The following is a 24,552-nucleotide window of genomic DNA, read 5'->3' on the forward strand; positions in this document are numbered from 1 at the left end:
AAAATCATCGCTTAAAACACATAGGAAGCATGAGAAAAATTAATGAAGATAGTCATGAACAATTTGCACTGTTATGCTCACGGATCCCACTGTACAATTATACTTGTATGTATGCGTGTAAGTTGTCTTCCAGAAATGGTTAGTCTGGAAATTATAAAGTGGAGAATGTTATTAATTAAAAAATGAGCACTTGCTTATTTCTTGTGCCTCTACCACGCTGCCGTTGGAGTACGTTCTCGTGACTCCTCATTTTTATTAATACTACACAATGACCAGGACTAGTTCGATGCACTCTTTGCCTTGACACTCGGTGTAGTGCAGGTGTATCCTGGTGTCAGGCTTGTCCAAGGAAATTATGTTGAACAAAGTAAACGGATAGCAATGTTCAAGTTCAGGAATTTCAACAAATGCCTGTCTGCTGCTTTCAACGTTCATTTGATTAGTTATCAGTAGACCTCGGAATTTTAGGATCTAAAAAGTGTGCTTTTTGGTTCCTAAAATAGGCTCTAAAATCCTAAAATAGGTTGAAATCTTAAGTTAGGGTCGAAAAATCTTGAAGTAGGTTAAAAAAAACTTAAAATAATTCAAAATTCCATAAAATCTGCAATTTTGTCTGTGAGGATCATCTTATATGCTGAAAATAATCTTTCAACAAGAACATAATCAGTGGTGCAAACTTCAATGCTGAAATGTTAGTTTGCAAGGCGTGAATGCCACAAAGCACCGAAGTGACGCGAAAGTGAGCAAGACCACACAGATCAAACCACTTTGGATTGTACAGGTAACAGTGGCACCAGACATTTTGCTTTGTTTATAGCTTTGAGAAATCACCATGGATTTGAAGGAAGGGAAATCGGAGAGTACGTTCGTCATTGAATTTTTTCGTGACCAAACAAAGCAAATGCATCCGTGTGACATAAAAATCCTGTAAAACCTTTGCAAATATACAAAAACCTAAAAAAGATGCTTGATTTAGACGCATAAACCTAAAATAGGTTCTAACAAGCAAAATAGATTATTTTAGACACTATAAAACTTCATCAGTCGCGTTTTTTAACGAAACGCTGGCATAACGTATTATTTCTTACATACCTGTAAAGGAAAAAATAGGTTTAAAACCTAAAAATCCAAGATCTAGTTATCAGGCACCACGTAACCACACACCATACATTGCACAGTTCCAGAACGTAGTGGAAACGATGCAGCCACCAAAGACACTACTAGACACCAAATCAACAAAGAAGACGAGTCAGTGTTGCCCCGTGTAGCAAACTAAACGCCAGAGTGCAGAGAGTCAAAAAGTGCAGCGATCAAGACAATTCTATTGATTGATTGATTGATTGAATTGGTTTTTTAAGTCCACTTTATGCATAGTAAGGCAAATCGGGACTGGACCTACCTTAGCTGGTGAGGTGGATTTCTTGGGACGTAACTGGTGAGGTGGGGTGAGACGATCCCCGAAAAAAATGTCCTCACAAAGGAATGGTTGTGAATATATTTCCAAAAGTAAAATAATGAATGAAGTTGATTTTAACATCACTACATCACTTATTTAGACAAAACATTACAGAAAATACACATAAATGCTATTTTTTTCAAAATGCAAAATGAAAAGTATAAAATGCACACCTTCACATTTTTTAATTTTTGCAGCTCATAAAGAAGAAGAAAACCCAAATTCTTACAAAATATTGATTATTTGGAGATAGATATAAAGAATAATAAAAGTATTCTACAATCAAATTACACTGATGCATTTTTCATGAAATTCATAACACACAATAAATGTTACGCAAGTGTTGAGGTGGGGTTTAGTCCACCCCACTCTGTATATGCAACAATATTTCACCGGACTGTTTACACAGGTCAACACAACCCCGGGTACCAGATGTGAATAATATGTAAGTACAGTCACTTCAAAATATTCGTAGGGTAGCTGAAACCCCACCTCACCAGTTAAGGGTTAAAGTGAGATCCGAACAACAATGTGCCTCCACTGGGAGTCAAACCTGGGACACCTTCATTACAAGCGACGGGTCTACCACTGCAACGCTGAAAGCCCGTATTTTCTATTGTTCTCTATTTTGTTCTTTTGTGTGGGGGCAGAATTTCAATTTGGTATTAAAACATTAGCTTCAACAAATGTATATCTTTGCAGACAAACGGCCTACAGTGTTTCTGCAGCACAAACAACAAACGAGTTTTGTCGTGTCGGAAGAACCGCTGTTTCCAAACTGTTGCATCATGATGATTTTATCTGGATTTGAGCACGGTTCACACATGTGCAATAAATAAATGTCTGGGAAAATGGAAACGTGTATTCTGGAAGAAAAAAATTCCTCATTAAGAACTATCTTCAAAGTTGGTCCTGCCATAAAAGTAAATACCTTGCGAAAAATACCCATAATTGCGTTTACTTTTATAGAAGAAAGAACCAAGCATCATGTTTCATGTCTGGCCTTGACCGAGAACACAACACTGGTGGAGATTGTATCAACAACACGAGGAGAGCGTGCTTAAGCGTCTGTGTTCTTTTCACTGTCGACGAGAAGGCTTCCCCAATGGCAATGTGGTAACTTTGTCGCCCTGTAATAAAAGGGTTTTAGGTTCGACACCCGGTGGACGTACATTGTGACTCGGATATTACTTTAAACTGTAGCTCAAGTCGCGATTAGACTGCTTAAAACAAACTTTCATTATCCAGGAGAAAAGGAAGTTAAATTTCCATGGCAAGGGATGATTTTTGACCCACCTCTTAATAATTGAAGATTACAGGGAGAAAACTCGATTTACTGTTGTCGATGGCATTAAATAGCTCCGACAGTGTAGTTCTGTATGTTCTTACAGATGATAAACCAAGCAAGACCAGGCAAATGTGGAAGTTAAAAATGGTATAAAATTGGAAAGTATTGAGTCGAAACTTTGAATGCGTTCTCCTGTGAAGTAACGTAAAATCTGAGTTGTCAGGTTCTTCTCTTAGACTCTTCAAATGTATTTTCCACATTTTTCACAAGATCTTCAAAATTTCAAATCCTAACCCGATGCTTGTATTACTCCCCCATATAGTCTGCTACTTTCCTTATGGAACGTAAGTTGCCGTACTACGTCCGAAGTATAGCCACTAAATACCGATCGGTACGGCAATATAGGCAAAGATATATTTGAGTTTCAGTTCCGTTTTAATTCCACTTTTATGCACATATAGGCTAATCGCGACTGGACCTGTAGTTTAAAGTGGGATCCGAACCACTGTGCAATGTGCGCCCACCGGGTATCGAACCCGGAAACCCTTGATTGTGAGATGATGACGTTACCGCTACGTCTTTAGAGACAAGAAGAAATGTATAAGCCCCGGTTTAGGCGAAAGCATATTCCTTAGCATTTTTTTTATCATTTCTGCCATGACCAACATGATACCGTGTAAAGTGAGAAATCTTATGGCATTTCAGATGCCATGGCATATACAGTGCGTCCATTTCAATTAGCCTGGTGCAAATTCTCAGAAATGTGGCTGTAAAAAGTGTAGGAAGCATTTTTGAGGAAAAGCGGGCAAACAACATTTTCTGAATGTAATTGATGTGCTGATTACGAATATTTTGTTTGCCACTCTCGATTTTGATGTTATATGCTTCAAATCGCTAAAAAAAACCAAAATGGCGGCCATACGAAATGAGCTCCAAATAACTTTTGAAAGAGCAGAAAGAAAATAGTGATCTTGGTGTCAAACATTATGTTTTTGGGTATGCTGAATCCAAATATTATGTTTTCCAATCTGAAATTTTAAGCTGTGTGCTCCAAATCGCTAAAAAACAAAATGGCGGCAATACGAAATGAGGTCCTAATAACTTTTGAGGGAGCAGAACGAAAATAGTGATCTTGGCGTCACACATTATGTTTTTGGGCAAGCTGAATCCAAATATGTTTTCTGATCTGAAATTTTCAGCTATGTGCTCCAAATCAGTAAAAAAACAAAATGGCGGCCATCCGAAATGAGCTCCAAATAACTTTTGAAGGAGCAGAAAGAAAATAGTGATCTTGGTGTCAAACATTATGTTTTTGGGTGTGCTGAATCCGAATATTATGTTTTCTAATCTGACAGGTTTGAAAATTGTAGTTTTTTCCTCTTTTTTGAACAAATGAACCACAAAAATGACTAAACCTATGATACATTTTTTTCTTTTTTTACTTTATTTCAGAATGACAGAAACATAGAACCATGGATCCACTTATAAATTTGAAAAGACCTGCACCTGTGAGCCATCATCTTAAGATGTTTCTTATCAGTTCCTCCAGAACATTGCCACAAGCAAAGGATTTAGCTACTTCAACTCTCCTCAAAGCTGAAACACTGGGCCAGGTAAAGCTAGACACCTTCGTGAAGGAAAGGATGATGACCCCTGGTAAAAGTCACATACAAGTCAAGTTAAGTGGTCCTCTACATAAGTCAAATGCAAAGACCTTAAAGTCCCTCTATGAAGTTAAATTGGTAGTAAGTGGCAAGGAAACCATTTTGAAAACTGACAGGAATATTCTCCAGCGCCTCGTAACTGCCTATGTCGTAATGTGGATCTAAATCGCATTTTGTGTCATGAACTAATGCCAATTCCAATCTCCCTTGCCAACACAAACGGAAGTCTGAGAACAGGAAACAAAGCCATTCTAGCTGATGTGATAAACAAGGATGTAATTTGTCCACCTGATATATCAATTTCGTCTGCGTCATGCCTTATAATAGATTGTCAAGCATTAGTTGTTGCACTTGGAAAGCCTGCAGGAATTTTTAAACTTTGGTCAACTGGCAGATGTATTTCTTAACCTTGTTCTTTCTACGGGAAGAAGCTTTAAGAGGATTGATGTCACCTTTGATCGGTATAACGCAACTTCAATCAAGGCTGGAACAAGGGATAGGCGCTTGAAACATGCTCATTTAGTAAGGAGAGTAATAGAAAATGGATCCGTGCCAATCCCCAACAAATTCAGTGACTTTCTTGCTAACTCGGAGAATAAAAAAGATTTGGCCTGTTCTCTCTCTAATCATCATTTGATCGACAATGCTCCTGAAGACAAAATATTTGTGGTTTCCGGTGGATTTCATAATGAGGATGACGTACGGACAAACAATCGTGATTTGTCTATTGAAGGATTGCAGGCAAACCACGAAGAGGCGGACACTCGCATTGTACTTCACTGTATTCATTCTGGTGCTGATAACATTGTTGTCTCAGCACGTGATGCAGATGTATTAGTGCAATTGGTAGCGTTATTTCACAAGATTAGATGTACGAAATTGTGGTTGCGAGCAGGAACATAAAAGAAAAAAAACAACAAAAAAAACATTCCAGTACATGAAGTCAGGCGGAAGCTTTCATTTACGGATCCTGTCTTCGAAACTCTCATCCCATTCCACGCCATAACAGGATGCGACACAGTATCCTACATTGCTGGGATCAGTAAGAAGACAGCATGGAAAATATTTAACACTAATAATAATGATCTAGTAAATCTTGGTGTTGACGAATTGAAACAAGAAACAGCACACAAGGCAGAGGAGTTTATATGCAAGTTGTATGGTGTACCGGATGCGAGAAACTGTGATGAAGCCAGAGTAAAGCTGTTCAGCAAAGGGAAAACACCACAAGCACTGCCACCCCCCCCCCCTCCCACTACCGATGCTCTACGGTTACATGTTCAACGGGTCCACTATCAAGCCATGGTGTGGAGGCAGTCGGTCATACCAAAATCTGTGTTACCACCACCTACTATCTTGGGATGGAAAATGGTTGATGGACAGCTCGTTCCAAAACTTCAATCGCTGCCACCAATTCCACAACTCTGCTACGACATCATTGTCACCTGTGGATGTTTGGGTGGTTGTATATCCGCTACATGTTCCTGCAGGAAAGGCCAGCTTGTAGGTATTGCAGCTTGCAAATGTGCAGATACTGGCACTAAGGAGTGCATGAATATCCGTGACTAGAAAATGTTATACTATTTTTGTAGGCAAAATAAGGTACAATAAGGATAACGTGCGGATTTATCATACACTGGTACTGTTAATATTTCAATATGGTCTTATGCTTTGAATAATATTATTATTTTGCATCTTTACTTTAGCAATTTTCTATACTTTTTTCTGTATTAAAAACCTATTGTTACACTGTTTTATTCCTAGTTCAAAAGTATGGATACGAAACATTGCATGGATGCACGTAGCCGCCATTTTGTTTTTTAGCGATTTGGAACAAACAGCTTAATAGTTCAGATTGGAAAACATAATATTTGGATTCAGCATACCCAAAAACATAATGTTTGACACCAAGATCACTATTTTCTTTCTACTCCCTCAAAAGTTATTAGGACCTCATTTCGTATTGCCGCCATTTTGTTTTTTTAGCGATTTGGAGCACATAGCTTAAAATTTCAGATTAGAAAACATAATATTTGGATTCAGCATACCCAAAAACATAATGTTTGACACCAAGATCACTATTTTGTTTCTGCTCCTTCAAAAGTTAATAGGAACTCATTTCGTATGGCCGCCATTTTGTTCTTTAGCGATTTGAAGCATATCACCAAAATCGAGAGTGGAAAACAAAATATTCGTAATCAGCACATCAAATACATTCAGAAAATGTTGTTTGCCCACTTTTCCTCAAAAATGCTTCCTACAGTCAGAATTTTCGAAAATTGTCCCAGTCTAAATCTTCAGCCGAGAGATCGGGAGAAGCGTGGCGGGCGGCGCTGGCGGAGATGCCGACATTTGCGGCCTGTAATGCCCGCTTATTTTTATGGACATATGCAGACATTAAATATAAATATTGCAAAACGAGCACTAACCTGTGTTATAATTTATCATCTGTAATTCATCCAAGTTCTGCCCTTATATCACAAAAAAATACCCTTTAGAAACGATGTTAAGAGCCACAGATAATAAAACATTTTAATCATAGTTTTGACCAGTAACGTCCTGCTTAAGTTTATATCCTTGAAAGAGTTTTGTGTCGATGGGGATCGTTTGGAGGTTTCAAATGTGCAACACTGTATCAAGATTACGCTGTAGACGAAACCTTTAAAAGTCAATGGTTTTCGTGAGTTTCCTTGCAATCCGAAATCTCCGACCTCGAGTTATTTGTTCCTTCGCGACTAGATGACTTTTAACGGTTTCGTCTACAGCGTAATCTTGATACAGTGTTGCACATTTGAAACCTCCAAACGATCCCCATCGACACAAAACTCTTTCAAGGATATAAACTTAAGCAGGACGTTACTGGTCAAAACTATTATTAAAATGTTTTATTATCTGTGGCTCTTAACATTGTTTCTAAAGGGTATTTTTTTGTTATATAAGGGCAGAACGTGGATGAATTACAGATGATAAATTATAACACAGGTTAGTGCTCGTTTTGCAATATTTATATTTAATGTCTGCATATGTCCATAAAAATAAGCGGGCATTACAGGCCGCAAATGTCGGCATCTCCGCCAGCGCCGCCCGCCACGCTTCTCCCTATCTCTCGGCTGAAGATCGAAATGAACGCACTGTATATTATGGCATTTCTCAAGGATAGAACCCGTCCTATTTCCGTAGCATTTTTCGTAGCATGACCAATCAGAAGCGCCCTCTAGGTTACGAGTGGAGTTGTAATGGTGGCCGCGTGAGATGTAAACAATGTATCACTTCACATTTTTAAAATCCGATAATTATTCAACCGAGAGGAATAACGTTTCACATAAAACGTTATTAGGTATAAAACAATGGCACTGCTTATATACATACTTTACAACGTTTACTGTACACGTATGGAAGAATATTTTAGTTGTTTCAAATGTAAACATCGTGCACTCATGACAGATGGTGTAACTCGACGTGCATTTCATGTTGTATCCGAAAAGTTAAGTAAAATTCTTACGTGTAACGTACTATCTGCTATAAAATTTTTGGAAGCATTTGCATAGCATTTATGCTATGCGTCTTCTAATGCCTGCTTAAGGGTCAGTGAATGTATTTGGTTGAGACAGAAGGCAAGTGGCTTTTAAGATAAGAGTATCGGACAACTGGTAAGGCGAAACGATAAACTAATGTTACTAATAATTATGTTGAGAAATATAAGACTATATAAATGTACTTGTAATAATAAGTTTTTTGCAAGTTTGTGTAGTTAAAGATTTATATAGCCACTTCCGACCTATTCGGTTGTTGTCTTATTGGCATTCAGTACAGGTGTAAATAGCTGGAATTAAATATCAATTAGAATATAGCTTCTGTTTGTTTAATACTTACTGATGATCAAGTGAGAACTTAAGTTTATCCGAAAGGGGATCGAGGTTGGAACAATATTCAGGAAGAACTCCTTTGTAAGTGTAGTACTTGTCCAGCTTTGCCTTCGACTCTTCTAAACTGTATTTTCGACCTCGTAGGAAGTTCAGAAGCATGCTGTTTTCTGGAAAAGTAAACATAACCAACTTCAATACAGGTATTTGCATATTTGTAGTCATGTATAATTAGATATTATGTTATGTTATAATATGTATCCACGTAAGCAACTTTGCAATAACTTTGAATTCATAAAAAGGGAAGGATGAAGACATTGTCAACTTTGCGAAATGCGTCTTTTTAAACCATGCATTGTGTGAATTTGTTGTGCATACTTCGCAGATGTAGTAATTAAAAGAACAAGCAAATTTTGAACGGCATAATTGTTAGTCTGTAAAGTTCGATATCAAGGAATACAATTAGAGCCATTTTTTCTTATTTCTGACAAAATAAACATAAAGTAAATACCAAACGAAATGGTTGATTGAATGAGTTGGTGTTTTAAGTCTAATATATGCACAGTAAGGCTAATCGGGACTGGACCTATAGTTTAAAGTGGGATCCGAACCACTATGTGCGTCCACCGGGTATCGAATCTGGGACCCCTTGATTAAAAAGCGACGACGCTACAACGTGTTCCTCCTATTTTAATAACATATCGGAAGTAATTTAAGTTCTTCTCACTTTAAACTGTAGGTCCAGAACACATTAGCCTTACTGTGCATAGAGTGGACTTAAAACACCAAAGCAAACAATCAATGAATAATTTCATGTCTATGCAGAAAGACAGAGAATAGGAACTTTATGACACGGTCAATTCTGACTGTTCTTCCACACCAATTGCTTGTGTCTGAAAATCTGCTGAAGCTACCAAAGCACAATTTGGTAAGCTCATAGACATTCCAAAGAAAGTGCTAAATGCATCATACAATATACCCATAGGAAAATCTTACTGCCCATGTGCAACAATAGTCTCCAACTTTGGAACATTTAGACTATTCTGTGATATGTTTATTACATATTTTATTTTCCTATACTGATCATTGATGAGCCAATAGTCGGCTAGCATATCTTTGTAAAGCCCGCGTTAGACGAAAGCATTTTCCTTAGCATTTTTCTTAACATTTATGCCATGACCAAAATGGTAGCGTGTAAAGTGAGAAGTGTTATGGCATTTCAGATGCCATGGCATATTTCATGGCATTTCTCAAGGAAACAACCGGCTCTATTTCCGTAGCATTTGTCGTAGCATAACCAATCGGAAGCGACCTCCATGTCACGAGTACAGTTGTAATGGAGGTCGCGTGAGATGTAAACAACGTATCACTTCAAATTTTTAAAACACGATAATTATTCAACCGAGAGGATTTACGCTCCGTATTAAATGGTTTTAGCTAGAGAAGCATGGCGCTGAATAAATATATACTTTACAACGTTTACTGTACACGGATGGAATATTTTTTTTTCAATTGTAAACACCGTCACTCGCCATATATGGTGTAACTCGATGTGCTTATCGTGCTGTATGTATCATATAATGTAATCTCAACAGCTAACCGAAATGTTTCATGAAATGCTTTCGTGTATAGTACTACCTGCTATAAGATTTTTGGAAGCATTTACATAGCATTTATCCTAGCAAAAATGTTAAAGGAAAAGCTTTCGTCTAAATCCGGCTTTACGGTTTTAATTTCTTGCGATGTTGCATTGAGGTATTGTTAGGCGGGCAAAAGGATTGTGGAATTCTCGTTCTATTCTTTTATTTTCTCTTTTTTCTTCCTTACTTTATTCAATATTATATCTAACAACATTACTTCTCATTTCGCTTTTCTCTAGTTATCTTTCTTTTGTCCTAGACTTTCTACAGATACACCCTTTCAATTGTTTATCAGGTCTTCTTCCCAGTTTCCAAGTTTCATAATTTCCTTCTTTAAACAGATTCAGAGGCCTCGATATTAAAATGGGAACTATCATTCTTACAAAATTTGAAAATTGAGTTGTGATTTGACATTCCCTTTCTGTACGTGGGAAAATTGGCACCTCCAGGATGGCAATTGGACTTCTTCTTCTTGGACTTCTCCTTACCTTATCCATTCTATTCTTCTTACAACTCCAAAATATCCGTTTACTCTCAACACGCCATCACTAGAAAATAACATGTAGTTACATCTTTTTCTGTTTGGTCTTCGTATAGTTGGAAACTTTTCTGATGACGTCACATTTCATATTAAATTCCTTTATTGCTTATGCAATTTGATTTGCATGTTTTTTTTCTTTCTTCTGGCTTCCAACTTGTGGTTCGAACTTTCCTTGTGTTCTTTTGAATCTTCAGCCAAACACCATCCTAAAGTCACGCTTTGCGGTGCCCAATGATGTCCTTGAGATTTCGAGTGGCTCGTTCGCTTCTTCGAGACCTCCACTTTGGCCGTCAAATTTCCTTGTGACTACTGTAAGACTAAGCCATATAACATCACGGCATCTTCATCAATTTACTTATGCGGTAGAATTATGGGATCTTTAAATTATGGCCTCTGTGAGCTCCCTTGGGACAGTGTAAATGAAGTATTAATCACTACAATTTACAGAAACCTCACCGCTATTATCGTACGTTGATCCACAATAATCTCAGTTCAATTATCTTTCGAAAAATTGAGTATTCTCTAACTCTGTGACTAAGAGGATCTGTCTCTTTCGGCGAATGCCACCGGCCTCTTGGATATAGTGACAACAATGTATCCAGTCAGGTTGCTAGTTTCAGAAACGTTCCCAATACTCCAAATTTTCCGGAACATTCTGGTATATGTAAAGAGGATTAATTTTTGGTTCAGATGAACTGGGTACCTTGGTAACTTCGTTGTCGGTTTGACAAAGACCTTTCTCTAGGATGGGTTCTTGGGTCGATTCGGATTATTGACAGGTGCAGTTGATTTTTACTACATTTTGTAATAATGAAAATTATTTTTACGAAATTGATATAAAGTACATTGATTTAAAATCCATATTGATATTAAAGACGAACGATTGTAAATAGCTCCATCTCACGAACCAACAATCTGATTTGCATGCAACGTGTGGCATTTGAGAAATAGGAATTTCGTATTTCTCTTGTCTACAAAGAATATTACACAACACAACTTTCATGACGATGAACTCAATAACTAACAGTAAATACCAACATAAATATATCAAACGTAATGGCGGGAAATAAAACAAGGCGTAGCGCAGCCTTTTGGAATGTTACGTTCCTTTGAAAATGTTCAAAGAACAGAATATGGCAACACCTCTAATACCCTGAGAGTAACGTGAAATGTGAAACCTAGCTCGGAAACAGATAACAATATTACTATAACCTAACACAGCTCTTGAGATATTCCACTTTCAATAAATTCGCAATTTTGTTTTAAACATAACTTTTTATATATATATAAAATACTTATAGAAACCTCCATATAAGAGTTATTATTCTTTTTATAAAATGGAACATCAATAAGATGTATAAATAAAGGTAAATCATGCACCTTTCGAAAGTGGCTAATTGACAAGCCATCGTTTTAGTTCATGGCTACATTCTTGTAAAGCCAATGTGAACTTCGTTATCAAGGCTGATGAATAAAGAAAAAAAGTACCATCTGATTGCAAATTGAAAGTCTAGCAGGAGAATTCTGTCTAGGTTTTTAGATTGCCCGTTATTGTAGATAAGACACCAAGGACTAATTACACTGGGAAACAGTTTTTGACACATGAAACGTATATTGTGTTTCTAATGTAAACTTTTACACTGAATTCATATATGAACTCAGAATTATCTATCACCCACAGTTTTTGCACAATGAGATTTTTTAGTTATTGCTTTTTCGAATTTCAGATATTTTTTCTGTGATAAGTTATGTATTTTAAATGATTTCGAACAGAAGGTAGCACAAACAGTTTAATCTTTATAGACGCAAAATGAATCACGAAAATTTTATTTCGAGGGAGGGCTGAATCCCATTGAAAAGGGGGAGGGAACCTTGTATTTCATGTGACTTGAATGTAAATGGAAGGTTGTAGCTTAACCACGAGATTATTCATCAGACTGTTATTTCTGTTTTATAAAGGTAAAATGAATAAGTAGTAAATGCAAATAAACAGTAAAGTAACCAAATTTGCCATCTGTTGTGATGCCAGTGCATGTACAACATCGCCGTACACCTTTAACTATAGAAGATGGATGGAAACATGACGGAGCAACCAAAGTCCAAAATGAGATTCAAGATCATTCTACTTTCGAAGCCTCTTCCTGTGAACCTCATCTGCTAACACAACGTGAATTAAACAATCTTGGTCGGGATTTGAAATTGTGGAAAAAAACAGGTCGAACTGTTGGTATCTACAGTAGGCTGAAACGTTGGAATCTCCTTCAGAAAGACACAAAAACCGACAGGAAGGGAATTTGAAGATTTTAATTCCAGAGAAAACGAAAGTATATTGTAATAATATTTGCGAATTTATGGATCTATTTGATTGTGAATATGAAACAATACAGCGGAGACTGTTCACAGATTCCTCGAAAACTAGTTTGAACGGAGATCTTTTGCACAATGGGAACAACTTTCCTTCTGTCCCGTTAGTGTGTACAACGAACATGAAGGAAACACATGAAAATATGAAAATGCTGTTAGAAAAAAATCAGTATGATAAGTATTGTTGTATCATATGCTTCTATTTAAATGTAATTGTGTTGTTAAAGGGTTTGCAGCTTGGCTATACTAAATTTTGCTGCTTCTTGTGTGAGATGGGACAACAGGGACAATAATAAATCATTGCAACAAGAAAGAATGGCCAAATCGTGAATCACATACACCTGGACAATCAAAATATTGTACATCCCTCACTAGTCAACTCTGATATGATTCTTCTTCCTCCACTGCATATCAAGTTAGGGAGGGCTTTCAAAACTTCGTTAAGCCAATGGTCATTTCCTCATGTTAGGAAGCTAAAAACAAGGAAGGAATTTTTGTGTGCTCCCAAATTAGATCTTTGATAACGAATAAAAAATGTGAAGGTCTGTTTAGCGAAATTGAAAGATCAGCGTGGAGTTAATTTAAAAGCGTTGTGTTTAAACGTTTTAGGAAATCATAAATTTCCGAACTACCGTTAGATTGTGGGTGAATGTTCCAATCATACAAAGATATGGGGTGATGTGCCTGAAAATACATTTCTTGAACTCTCACCTGGATTCTTTCCTGCCAATCTTGGTGCAGTCAGTGACGAACACGGGAAGCGTTCCCACCAAGACATTTGTCATGGAAAAGAGGTACCAGGGACAATCGAGGGCTAGAATTCTTACTGATTACAGTTGGATGCTGAAGAGGGATATTCCAGGTGCAAAATGCAGAAGGAAATCAACAACTCTCACATTTTAGTTAAGTTGAATACTTCCACGTATGTATGTAAAGATACACAAACATATTACATATTTAACCTGGGTGTTACAAAGAGACTGTGGGTGATGGAGAAAAACTACTTAAACATTTAAATTCAGCGCAAAAAGTTCTATTAGGATCAGATATTTTCCCTCGTGTGCCAAAAATGTTCAATTTTGTCCTCCAGTGTTATCTGCAATGAGGAACATATCAATATCAATAATAAGTATTGCGGAGTTATGAATTATTAGGATCACTGATAGCTGTAACATTAGTCATCTTGGTTGCAATATACGGACAAGTACGGGGCATATAAAAATAAAATTGAGGTAATATGATCTATACCGAATACAAATGTATTATGATATAAATTCTACTTAAAAATTTATTTCGTATACCAATTAATTTAAATTGTACACGAATTCTGAAAGTCAAAGTGGCAAATAGTGGTATAAAATATACGTAGCTTCAACCTATTCATAACTTTCAAAAAATAATATGTTTATGCACAAAATGCGTTCAGTCAGTGTGCTTAGTCAAAAGCTCGGATATCAATTTTCAGCAGTAGCGGCGGGGGAATCTAGCGGGGGCAGTTGCCTACCGCCCGCACTTCTTGCAACTTTTGATGGTGCACTGTGCTGAACCTTATCTGCCAAGGGAAAGTTCCCCCCTCCCCAGGTTTCAGCACTTTGCTCAGCTATACTATTCAAGATTTGAAATGTTGATTAACTAGGTCGGTTTCCTAGCGACACTGGTAAGTATTTTTCGCATTTTATGGACAAAGTAAATTCAAATAGGGCTAATCAAAACAATGGCGCCAAAATTCGAGCCATTTGAAACTCATCGCCTCCTTACTTTCATTTTCTAAATAACAAACTCTCCAATTTTTCAGTTAAAAACTCAATCACTAAATCATATACTATGTGCCATTTAGTACTGTCCACCGCACGAGATACCAATTCGAGAGAAAAAATGTCTGCATTACTAATCCAAGCTCACTAATACGCCTGTTTACTAATCTTGACTCAGCCTTCACTTCTACACAGTAACCAACATAAACAAATCGTTCTCTTAAAAGGTCATGCAGGGCTCGGATTTTGATGACCTAAAAATATTTGAAAAATGGCCTTTAAAATGGCAACAAAAATCCTGTAAAATGACAAAAAATCTTTGAAAAATGACCCAAAAATTCGTACGAAACTCAATCTGCTTATTGAAAGTAGTATATATATTCCAAGACAAAGAATTTAACAATTGCTTCTTCACCTTGGTGTGTTGTACGGACTATGAATAAGAAACTCGACAATGTTGCATTTCGCGATTTTCAGACAGGCTTTGTTGCGCTGGTAGTTAAACACAGAGTAAGTACCGCAAGATAATATTCATATAAAACAGAAATTGTTGAACTTCTTATGTTTCAGCTTGCAATGACATAATTTTTTTAAAAAAATGACTTAAAAATGACGCAAAATTTTAAAAAATGACCTCAAATTTTTTTAAAAAAATGGTAAAAAATTGACCAAAAATGGCCCAAAAAATTACATTTCTTCAACCTGAGGAGGATGTTCAGGATTTCTGTACTAGATAGCAATGTCTACGTTGCACCAGTTAAAAGATGAAATGTCAACAAAATCCGCCATAAGTAAAGGAATAGTTAGTTTAGCGAGCTAGAAAGCAAGAGGCCCTACGTTCGAATTCTGGGTATGACAACTGACCTTCGTAGCGGAGTGGTTAGTACAGAAAACTATGACGCCAGGGCCCCGGGTTCGAATTTCGGTTATGCAATACCCGTATAATAAACATATATAAACTGGGCATAAGTGCTATTTGTGAGTGTTCGTCCGTCAATTTCATATCAACACTCATTTTATTTGTCTCGAATAGCCAAAAGTGGCAGAAAAGCAACGCTAAATAACAAAAATACAGTAAAACCTCGATAATCCGAACTAATGGGGGAGGGCGAAAGTCTGGATTAACTGAAATAACCTAAAAGAGCAGTAGAAAGTGCATTAAAATCCGTTTATAGCAACAAAACACATTTATTATGGTGTATTTAAAGGGCATTTCTGTATCAATGCGGCTTCTTCCCGAAAGTCTGAGGAAACAGAATTTCATCAGTGGTTGACTGCCTTTTCTTTGGGAAGTTCTCCCATGGACTTTGGATGTACGTATTCTTAGCTGTTACGGAGCTAAATGACGAATGCGATTGTTGACTTCTAGCCACATTCAAAACCTTGCATTCTGCTTTTTTCTTCTGTCTTTTGCCTCTCCGGATTAAGCGAAGTCCGGCTTATCGCGGTCCGGATTAACGAGGTTTTACTGTATAAGCAAATAAATATGTACAGTCGCCGTCAATAAACATGGAACATCTAGCATCTGAAATGTTCTCTTTCATGCATGGCGCTATGTGTGTTGCAAAACTCCGCGGCAATGAAAAAACTTCAACAGTAAATATTCAAAATCAAGTTTGACTGCCGCCGTGAAGTTGGACAACACACACTGCGACATACAGGGAAGCGAGTAGTTCAGGATATAGGTGTCCCATATTTATTGCCGCTGACTGTACGTTACGTTTTGCTTGATTCTCTATCTCTTTCATCTCATCTTCGCGATTATCTTTGAAACGTAGGTGAAAAATGCCGTAATATAATCACCACATATTTAATATGATTTCTCCCTTTTTTCTATCAATTTCTACATTTTGATTTCTTGTAATATTTGGATCATAACAACTGATGATTGCCCTAAAATGCCTTCCTGGAATCCTGCTGCGATTTATGGAAACTTCCAAATGTAAAATCATCGAATTCCAGTCTTCATCGGCTAGGTATTAGCGAGGCGAAAACATTAGAGTATGTTTTTGTCCGTTTCAATTCAAAGTGCTACAACTGGCTTTTAGTTACTTAAAATCGATAGCCGTGTATTCTGATTGGATTCCCATTTTAGCTTTTCCTTTTTGCCCATGTCTATAAATGTTTAAAGCTTGCTAATTTTTATGGCTCCACCTCTATGCAATCTCTCTTTCTCTATTTCGAAATTTTATAATACACATCGATTAAACTTAGTTAGGACTAAAAACACAGAATGTCACAAATCTTTCAAAGGGTTTACCAACACGTGTTTTACCATTTCACATGAGTCGACCTTCTCATCATAAATATATTGTATAAGTGTGGTCAGGAAACACCAGACACGTCAGAATTCTAAAAAATTCAATCTGTTAGGTTCTTCTTTCTGTTTTTGTTTGAATGCACAATTACCTCTCTGCCCTTCTAACTCCTTGGCAAAAAGAAGCACTACATGGTTGCACGTAGGAAAACGAAATTACAGAGGATCATGTACTGCTTCTACTCAAGGTTACTTCTTTGTACCTGGTCAACGTCAAGGATAATTGGAACCTTGGGTTGAAGTGAGATTGCATTTTCCAAGGTTCAATCTTCTCAAAGATTTGGATCTCTCCCTACCAAAACGCTCCCTACCAAAACGCTCCCTACCAAAACGCTCCCTACCAAAACGCTCCCTACCAAAACGTTTCCGATAAGATACCCGAGGGTAGACACGTCTAACTGATCCACCACCTCATATCATACACATTTAGCAAAGTCCCTTGATACCAGTTTTCTTAAAAATGTTTCTAACCTTTCATACATTTGCAGGCAAATGACAGAGGTTGAGAAGAAGATAAGAAAATGCAAAAATAGACTGTGAATATTGCAATGTGGAGATTATGTTTATTATAGTTTGTGTTTTTTAAAGGAGTTTTTGTAACATTGAATTGCAACTTAAAATAAAGTATTTTTAAGTTATAGTTTTTTTCCTAAATAGTGATCATTACAGCAAGAAGCATCATATCCCGTATCATACCACGCACTAAGAACATTCTAAGGTTAATTTTCTTTACCAGGTCATGTAAAGTATAGTATTCCAATGTATTCTATACTGTCTATAAAAGCAGAAAAATGCAATGACATATATTTCATTTTACGTACGATTTTAACCCTGGCTTGCACAAGGCTGGAGGCTGCAAAGTTTCTTTTACTTTTCAACTATGGATACTTTCATAAGAAATAGAAAATACATTACTTTGTATCCTAGCATGTTCTTAATGTTTCTGTTTTACTTTTTCCATAAAATCATATAGGTAACACATACATACGACAAAAAATTCATGTTGCGCCCTTTGGACGTGTGATCCCAAATAGCACTCAGTGTACAATTCCATTGTAATGATGATAATTTTGTTCGTATTATAATTAATATACACTGCTTGCTAATTATCAAAAAGCATTGATGCAAAACTGATATGGCTTTCTTTAGGCTTAGTGAATGATAAAATATATGTCACACTAATGCAATAATTGGATTTTATTTTTCTTATTAATGATGGTAATTTTTGTAATTATTACACTGTACCTATGTAAATAATAAAGGATGCAGTAAATCAATAAAAATATTTTCTTGAATTTTTGTGATAAAAAATGTGTGGTCCTCTGAACCTCTCCCTCAGGCTCGGGTAAAACAGCATTAATAACTGGTTGATAAACTAACTAACAAACTAACTCTCTAACATTGTTAAACCCGATGGTTTATGGCTGCAGCAACACATGCCTTCCATCTGTCCCTATCCTTGACAAGATCAATCCAATCTTTACCATCCTTACCAATTTCCTTTCCATCTCAACATTATCCCTCCATCTTCGTCTTGGCCATCCTACAGGTCTCTTACCATCAGGTTTGCCAACCTAAGTCTTCTTGATTTAATTTTGCTAATAACATCTGGACATGAATACAAATTATGCAGTTCAAAATTGTGTAACCTTCTCCACTCACTTATCTCCTATATTAAATAAAGAATACTGTTTACATTTATCTTAAAATTGAAATTCAGTGTTAATGAAATCAAATTCCCATCACTTTCCAGGATGGTATTTTCGATCTGATTTCAAGAAGACGATTACCAATATTCCATTCACATACATTACCTGGCTGTGAAAAATTGATATAATGGATTATTAGAGATTTTGTAAATTTCGCAGGAGAGTGCAATTTTCTAATCTTGAGAGGGGTTCGGGACAGTCCCGTGCCGAACATTTCCAAGCAAGTTCCGATCCCACTTTAAACTGTAGGTCCAATCTCGATTAGCCTTTCTGTGCATAAAGTGAACTTTACACCAAAACTGACAACTTAAAAATACCTAACGTGTTGCACAGGGGTGGGAATGAAGGGTTAGAAATCAAGGGTTTTCCTCTGGCAGGGTGAAGGGGGTGGTCGCTCTGGAAAGCTTTATTTTTTTTTAAAGGATCAACTTAATTAGTTGTCAACTGGTAGACTTTTTTCCCGCCATTTGTTGTCAGGAAATCTCTAAGTCACATTTCAAAATATTTGTAATTCCGTGATGAAACAAATCAAAGAAATCCTTACCAATGTCGTGTGGTAAGTGCGGTTGCATCATGAGCCAGTCCCTGAGGTACTCCAAGTCCTTCTGAACTTGCTCAGCGTCTTCATCCTTGAAGAAGTTCCGAAGATTCTCCTCCTCGGTCTTGGTTAGTTCTGCGTGGAACATTTTCCTTTTCTTTGTAATACTGACGAAATTTATCTGGAAACGAAAGCAACAATATTATTATTAATATTAATGCAGCATAATTGAACGATACCTGCAACACCTATATGTTTAGCTGTGTCAGATGTTACCTGCAGAAAATTAAGGATTTTAATCAGGGTTGTTAATTGTCCAGAAACCCATAAATTCTAATGGGTTCTATTGGGTTCCGTTGCAGGACCGGAAACTTTTTCCTAGCACAATTTAAATTCTGTCCAAGTTACGTATTGTTTCATTAAAAAAATGTTCCTTGACCGAATTTAAATTGATTCGGAAAAAAGTTCCTGGACCGTATTTAAATTGATCCAGAAAGAAAGGTTCCTGGATTGAATTGAAATACTCTATACATAAAAAGGTTCTTTACGACCTAGAAACCATTTACACTTGCTGATTTTCTCTTCCGGACGGGAATTGAACTTCTTTACAATTCCTGGAAATGAACAACTCCAGGGTTATTAAGGATCCAGAAATCCATACATTCTAATGGGTTCTATTTGGTTCCGTAACAGGACGGGGACCTTTGTCTCTCGCACAATTTAAATTCGATCCAAGTTGCGTTTTGTTTCATTGAAAAATGTTCCTGAATCGTATTTAAATTGATCTTGAAAAAAAGGTTTTAGGACCATATTTAAATTGATCCGAAAAGAAGGTTCCTGGACCGAATTTATATTCAGTCTGAAAAAAGTTCCTGGACCGGAATTGAATTTATTTAAAATTCCTGGACGTTTAGCAACCCTGATTTTAATGTGTGACTTTTGTTGAATGCTCTCAATTCGCTGCACTTTATGACTCTCTCTGCACTCGCGCGTCCAGTTGGTTCCATGGTGCAACACGGACTCGTCTACTTCGTTGATTTGGTGTCAAGCTGTGCATTTGGTGTCTGCACCGTTTCACTACGTTCTCGAGTGGTGTAATGTGTGATGTATAGTCACGTGGTGTTTGCCAACTAATGAAATGAACGTTCACAACAGCAGACAGAGATTTGTTGAATTTTCTGAACTTGAACACCGCTATTCGTCTACTTGGTTGAACGTCATTTCCTTGCACCAGCCTGACACCGGGATATACCTGCACTACACCTAGTGTCAACAAGTGCAACGAACTAGACGGGGCTAAGTATCAACCTCAATTCCACGTAGTATGCCCCATTTGAACTGCATTCTCTTTCAGGCTGATTCCTTATGGCACCTAGGTCCAGAACCAATATAATATTTTGTGACTGGTTTTGTTGTGTCGTCCATTTGTGTTTGTGATTGTCTCTTTGCCAATCTACTCTTATCAACTGGAAGAAAGCGACTCAACACAAACTAAATTAAATCTATTTAAAATTAACATGAATTTAACTCTTAAGTTAAAGAGAAAATAAAGCAACCTAAATTTTTACTAAGTATAAATACGAAATTAATATGTTTACGATATCAGACAATCAGATGTGTACTATGATTGGAGAGAGCACTACTCTCTTGTCTTCAGATTAACCTTCTTCATCTCGGTGGTTGGGATCGAACGTACGAAAGACCTGTGATTTTACTATACATTTGGTGCGCTAACTAGTCCATGACCCCCCTCGGAACCCTATACTATTTTTTGCTCAATAATATGCTCCCATTATTATTTGTTGAACAGAGGGAACCATATTTGCTTGGATTTTGCATTGGGTTCAGTTATTTGGTTTTGTGCCATTCCACAGTTGTCCAGATGCATGGAAAACATGGTCAAATTCCTTCTTGGTCTATGACCTCAGAATGGATATTTGTTTTCACATGATCTATCATTTTAGAAAAGGAACACAATATTGGACAGTATTATGACATTTTAATACCAATTGCACTCACAATACAGTAAACCACAACTTATGTGTTATTCAACGTATTTACAATTTCCATCTCGATCGGTTTCAACATCAGCCAGTGACAGGAGGGGACGTTTAAGGAAGTCTAATACATCGTTTTCAATAGTCTATCTCAGACTGCTCTGTGGAGATGACTGAATTTAAGGAGTCGAAGGATTACATGTATCATCTCCCCCCCCCCAGAATTCGTCCGAGTATGGTGTTACGGATAATACTTCTGGCGGCGATTAGGGGCGGCGACGGGGCAGTTGCCCCCCACTTTTCGCGACTTTTGCCCCCTTACTATGCTAAATCTTATATACAAAGGAAAATATACTGACCTTGCCCCCCCACCAATTTTGACACCTTGTCCTCCTCCAGTTTTTGAACTCAATCGCCGCCACTGATCTTTCATGTTGATAGAGAGAAAGTGCAGCTCAATTTTCTGCTTGGTTTCATCTCAAATTTCACCACGTCTAGGCCCAGTCCATAAGATAGTGCTTATAGGATCATTTCTTGAGGAGGTCTCTGTCTATTCCCATTATATCCACCTCTTTCTTGGAGTTCTGGGATTTTTTTATTATTTTTATTTTTTAGGTATTTTGTCGTTGTACGTCCCACTTCCCATTTGCTTTGGTACATCTATAATGTTATAACACGTTATAACGTTACGTTTAGTTTATGTTTTATAATAAAATAAATTTCTGCCTTGGTCAGCATATTGAGTTTTTCATCTATAATGATGCGTAATTCCATCATCTCCCCTTGGGGAGGCAAGGGGGCGTGGCCCTCCCTGGAAAATGAAAGTCAACCAAAAATTATATTTCACACATATACTTTCATTTCAGCCATAATAATACGTATATGTTAATTATTGCACGAACATGATATAAATTGAAATTTAATTAAGCAATGTTTTTTGAGGGAACAACATTATTATTGGGGAAAATATGCCTTGTTTGCCCCCTCTGGAACAAATACCTTTCTTGCCCCTCGCTGGAAAAAATCCTGTGGACGTCCATGCACCTGCCATGCTTTCCATGCAGTTCCACGAAGTGTAACGTAACCTGGAGAGACTAATCCAGAATATGTCTAGATTTTCGTTCCTGCTAAAATCTATTACCTTCATAGTTTTGGGAGTCGTACCATATAGTATAACACTTTTCTGTGAGAGCCGTGGTTTTCTTTTTTTTTAATTGAAGCCTGATCGGCCAGCAAAATCTTGTCGTTGAACGTCAAAGATTTTGTCAAATGGCAACTTTTCCTAGATTCTTACATTCATAGCTGCACAAGGGATATGAAGAAAATGCCTGGGTCTTGAAATCCCTCTTCTTTGGCCCTCTGCTTACATTGAAATTGCCCAGATGTCCATCCCAACCCAACTTAAGAAGAATAAAGATGTCGCGAATCCAATTGCATTTTACGACTTTTTATGAAAAGGTGCAATAACGGGCAAAAACTACTTTTGGATTCTGTAACTAGAAACATTCATCTAACGCAAGATAGTTTAATCTTAACTTGAGCTTGTTTGAGGCATTTATGTAACTCAACGAGAAGTATCGGAAAATAAGAAGTCTGTTGCTAACTTGAGTTCCGGCACATTAATACTTGATTAAACCAGATGAAAAAAGTATCTCCTTATAAATAGAGCTTAAAAATAACAAAAAAATAAGTTTCAAATTGGCATTAATAAATGTTTATAAAGACACAAAACTAACTACGTGGGAAAATTCTTTCTGCAACAAACGAACATCATAGCCACATTTCAAGGGTTGCTAGCCAACTGAAGGCGACACTTATTGTGTAACATCAGGTAGATTTCAATAGAATGGATCCTTTACTCTAGAATTATAAGGGTACCAAATCTACTTTCGAAATTTCAATTTTTCGGATTTTGGCCAGGTTTTGCATTCACTTGGACCACTGTGCATTCAAATGAACAATAGGAATCACGAACCAATCGAACCGTATTTATGATCAAAAATTATAAAATAGTGATGAGGCCTCCCCGATGGTGGAGTGGTAGCGTCGTCGCATTGTAGTCAAGTGGTCCCGGGTTCGATACCAGGTGGAGGCACATAGTGGTTTGGACCTCACTTTAAACTGTAGGTCCAGTTTCGATTATCCTTTCGGTGCATAAGGTGGACTTAAAACAACAGATCATCAATAGAAAATAGAACAGATAGAACTCATAGTTTCATTTTCCTTTTGATAACATATTGGTCTACGATTTTAAGAGAATGCAGGTCGACTATCGTATTTTACATATTTTCAGAAATAGGAAGTTGTTTTTTTCTCAAAATCGCATCCGTTGTTTGATGAAATAAAATTAATGAACCTTGCAGGGAAGTATCATCATCATGATTATTTTATCACATCTCTCGTTACTAAACAGCTGGTGCTTAAGCTGCGTTCCTTACATAAAGCATTGTATTGTGGTTAGGCCGTATTTGTCCATTTACAATTTATTGTCTGTTATCAGATGCATCGCAATGGTGGGCCATAGCCAAAATAACATGGTTTTAATTTATCTGCTTGTACGGGCATAGGAACTTTATGAGAAAGATAGAAAACGCAATTAGAAGAGATGAAGAACAGAAAGTAAGAAACGAGAGAGAGACGGATACCCATAGAAAGAAAATAAGAGTAAAGTAACAGAGAAAATGCGGATGAATAAGAGAAAGAGAAGATACAGAAACAAGAGTAATGAAATATACCGATAAGCAGGTGAAGGACAATGAAAGAGGTAATGTACGAAATTAATAAATACATATAATTAAAGGAAAAAAGAAAGCGGGAGAAGACAGAATGGTATAGGTTAGCGAGAAGAAAGACAAGAAATAAAAGGATATTGAAACTGAGGATGAATGAAACACGCAGAAAGAGTCAAAGGAAAGAGGCCAAATGAGAGAAGTAGTGTTTAAAAGAGAGAAAGAGAGAATTGTAGTGACGTTAGAGTTGAGTTCACCTGAAAATATTTAGCATACTCTTGAGCCAAAAAAAAATCCAAAAAAATCTGACAACCCGCAACCTTACGTTCACATTCGTGTGTAGAGTACATTATGACCTTGGATAACTCCAATTATGCCCTTGTATTGAAAAATTGCTGAGAAACAGATGTTAGAAGTACAAACAAGTCTTGGTATTGTTTACAGTCATGCACTCGCAGTTCGAGGAAAAATACTAGAAAATGTGAATACGTAACACACCAGTTCAACACCTAAGATTTATTTGAGATTCTTGCCTACCGTTACAAGGTCATCTAGAAACATATGAATTGACAATGTGACTGGGGTGGTGCCGGAAAATTTTGACCGGATGGGCAGGATCCATATATTGATAAATTAGGGTGGGCAGGTATAAAGTATATATATCTGCACAAACATACAAACTCTCTTACCAG

The 24,552-nt window shown here is 37.0% G+C and overlaps 1 protein-coding gene across 2 annotated transcripts in view; it reads right to left on the reverse strand.

The window, feature by feature from the left end:
* Positions 1-24,552, reverse strand: part of LOC145979335 (alpha-tocopherol transfer protein-like) — a 236,394-nt gene that overhangs the window by 116,580 nt on the left and 95,262 nt on the right. The window contains exons 2-3 of one of the 2 annotated variants that reach the window (XM_083112194.1): positions 19,141-19,315; positions 8,282-8,441 (exon numbers count right to left, since the gene is read on the reverse strand). The exons of the other annotated variant lie outside the window; for it this stretch is intronic. Of the exons in view, the coding sequence (XP_082968320.1) occupies positions 8,282-8,441; positions 19,141-19,282 (302 nt within the window). The 5' untranslated portion in view covers positions 19,283-19,315. The remainder of the gene's footprint in view (positions 1-8,281; positions 8,442-19,140; positions 19,316-24,552) is intronic. 2 annotated transcript variants of the gene reach the window in all.

Source organism: Lepisma saccharinum, chromosome 26, assembly GCF_977018435.1.
Source record: "Lepisma saccharinum chromosome 26, izLepSacc3.1, whole genome shotgun sequence".
NCBI lineage: Eukaryota > Metazoa > Arthropoda > Insecta > Zygentoma > Lepismatidae > Lepisma > Lepisma saccharinum.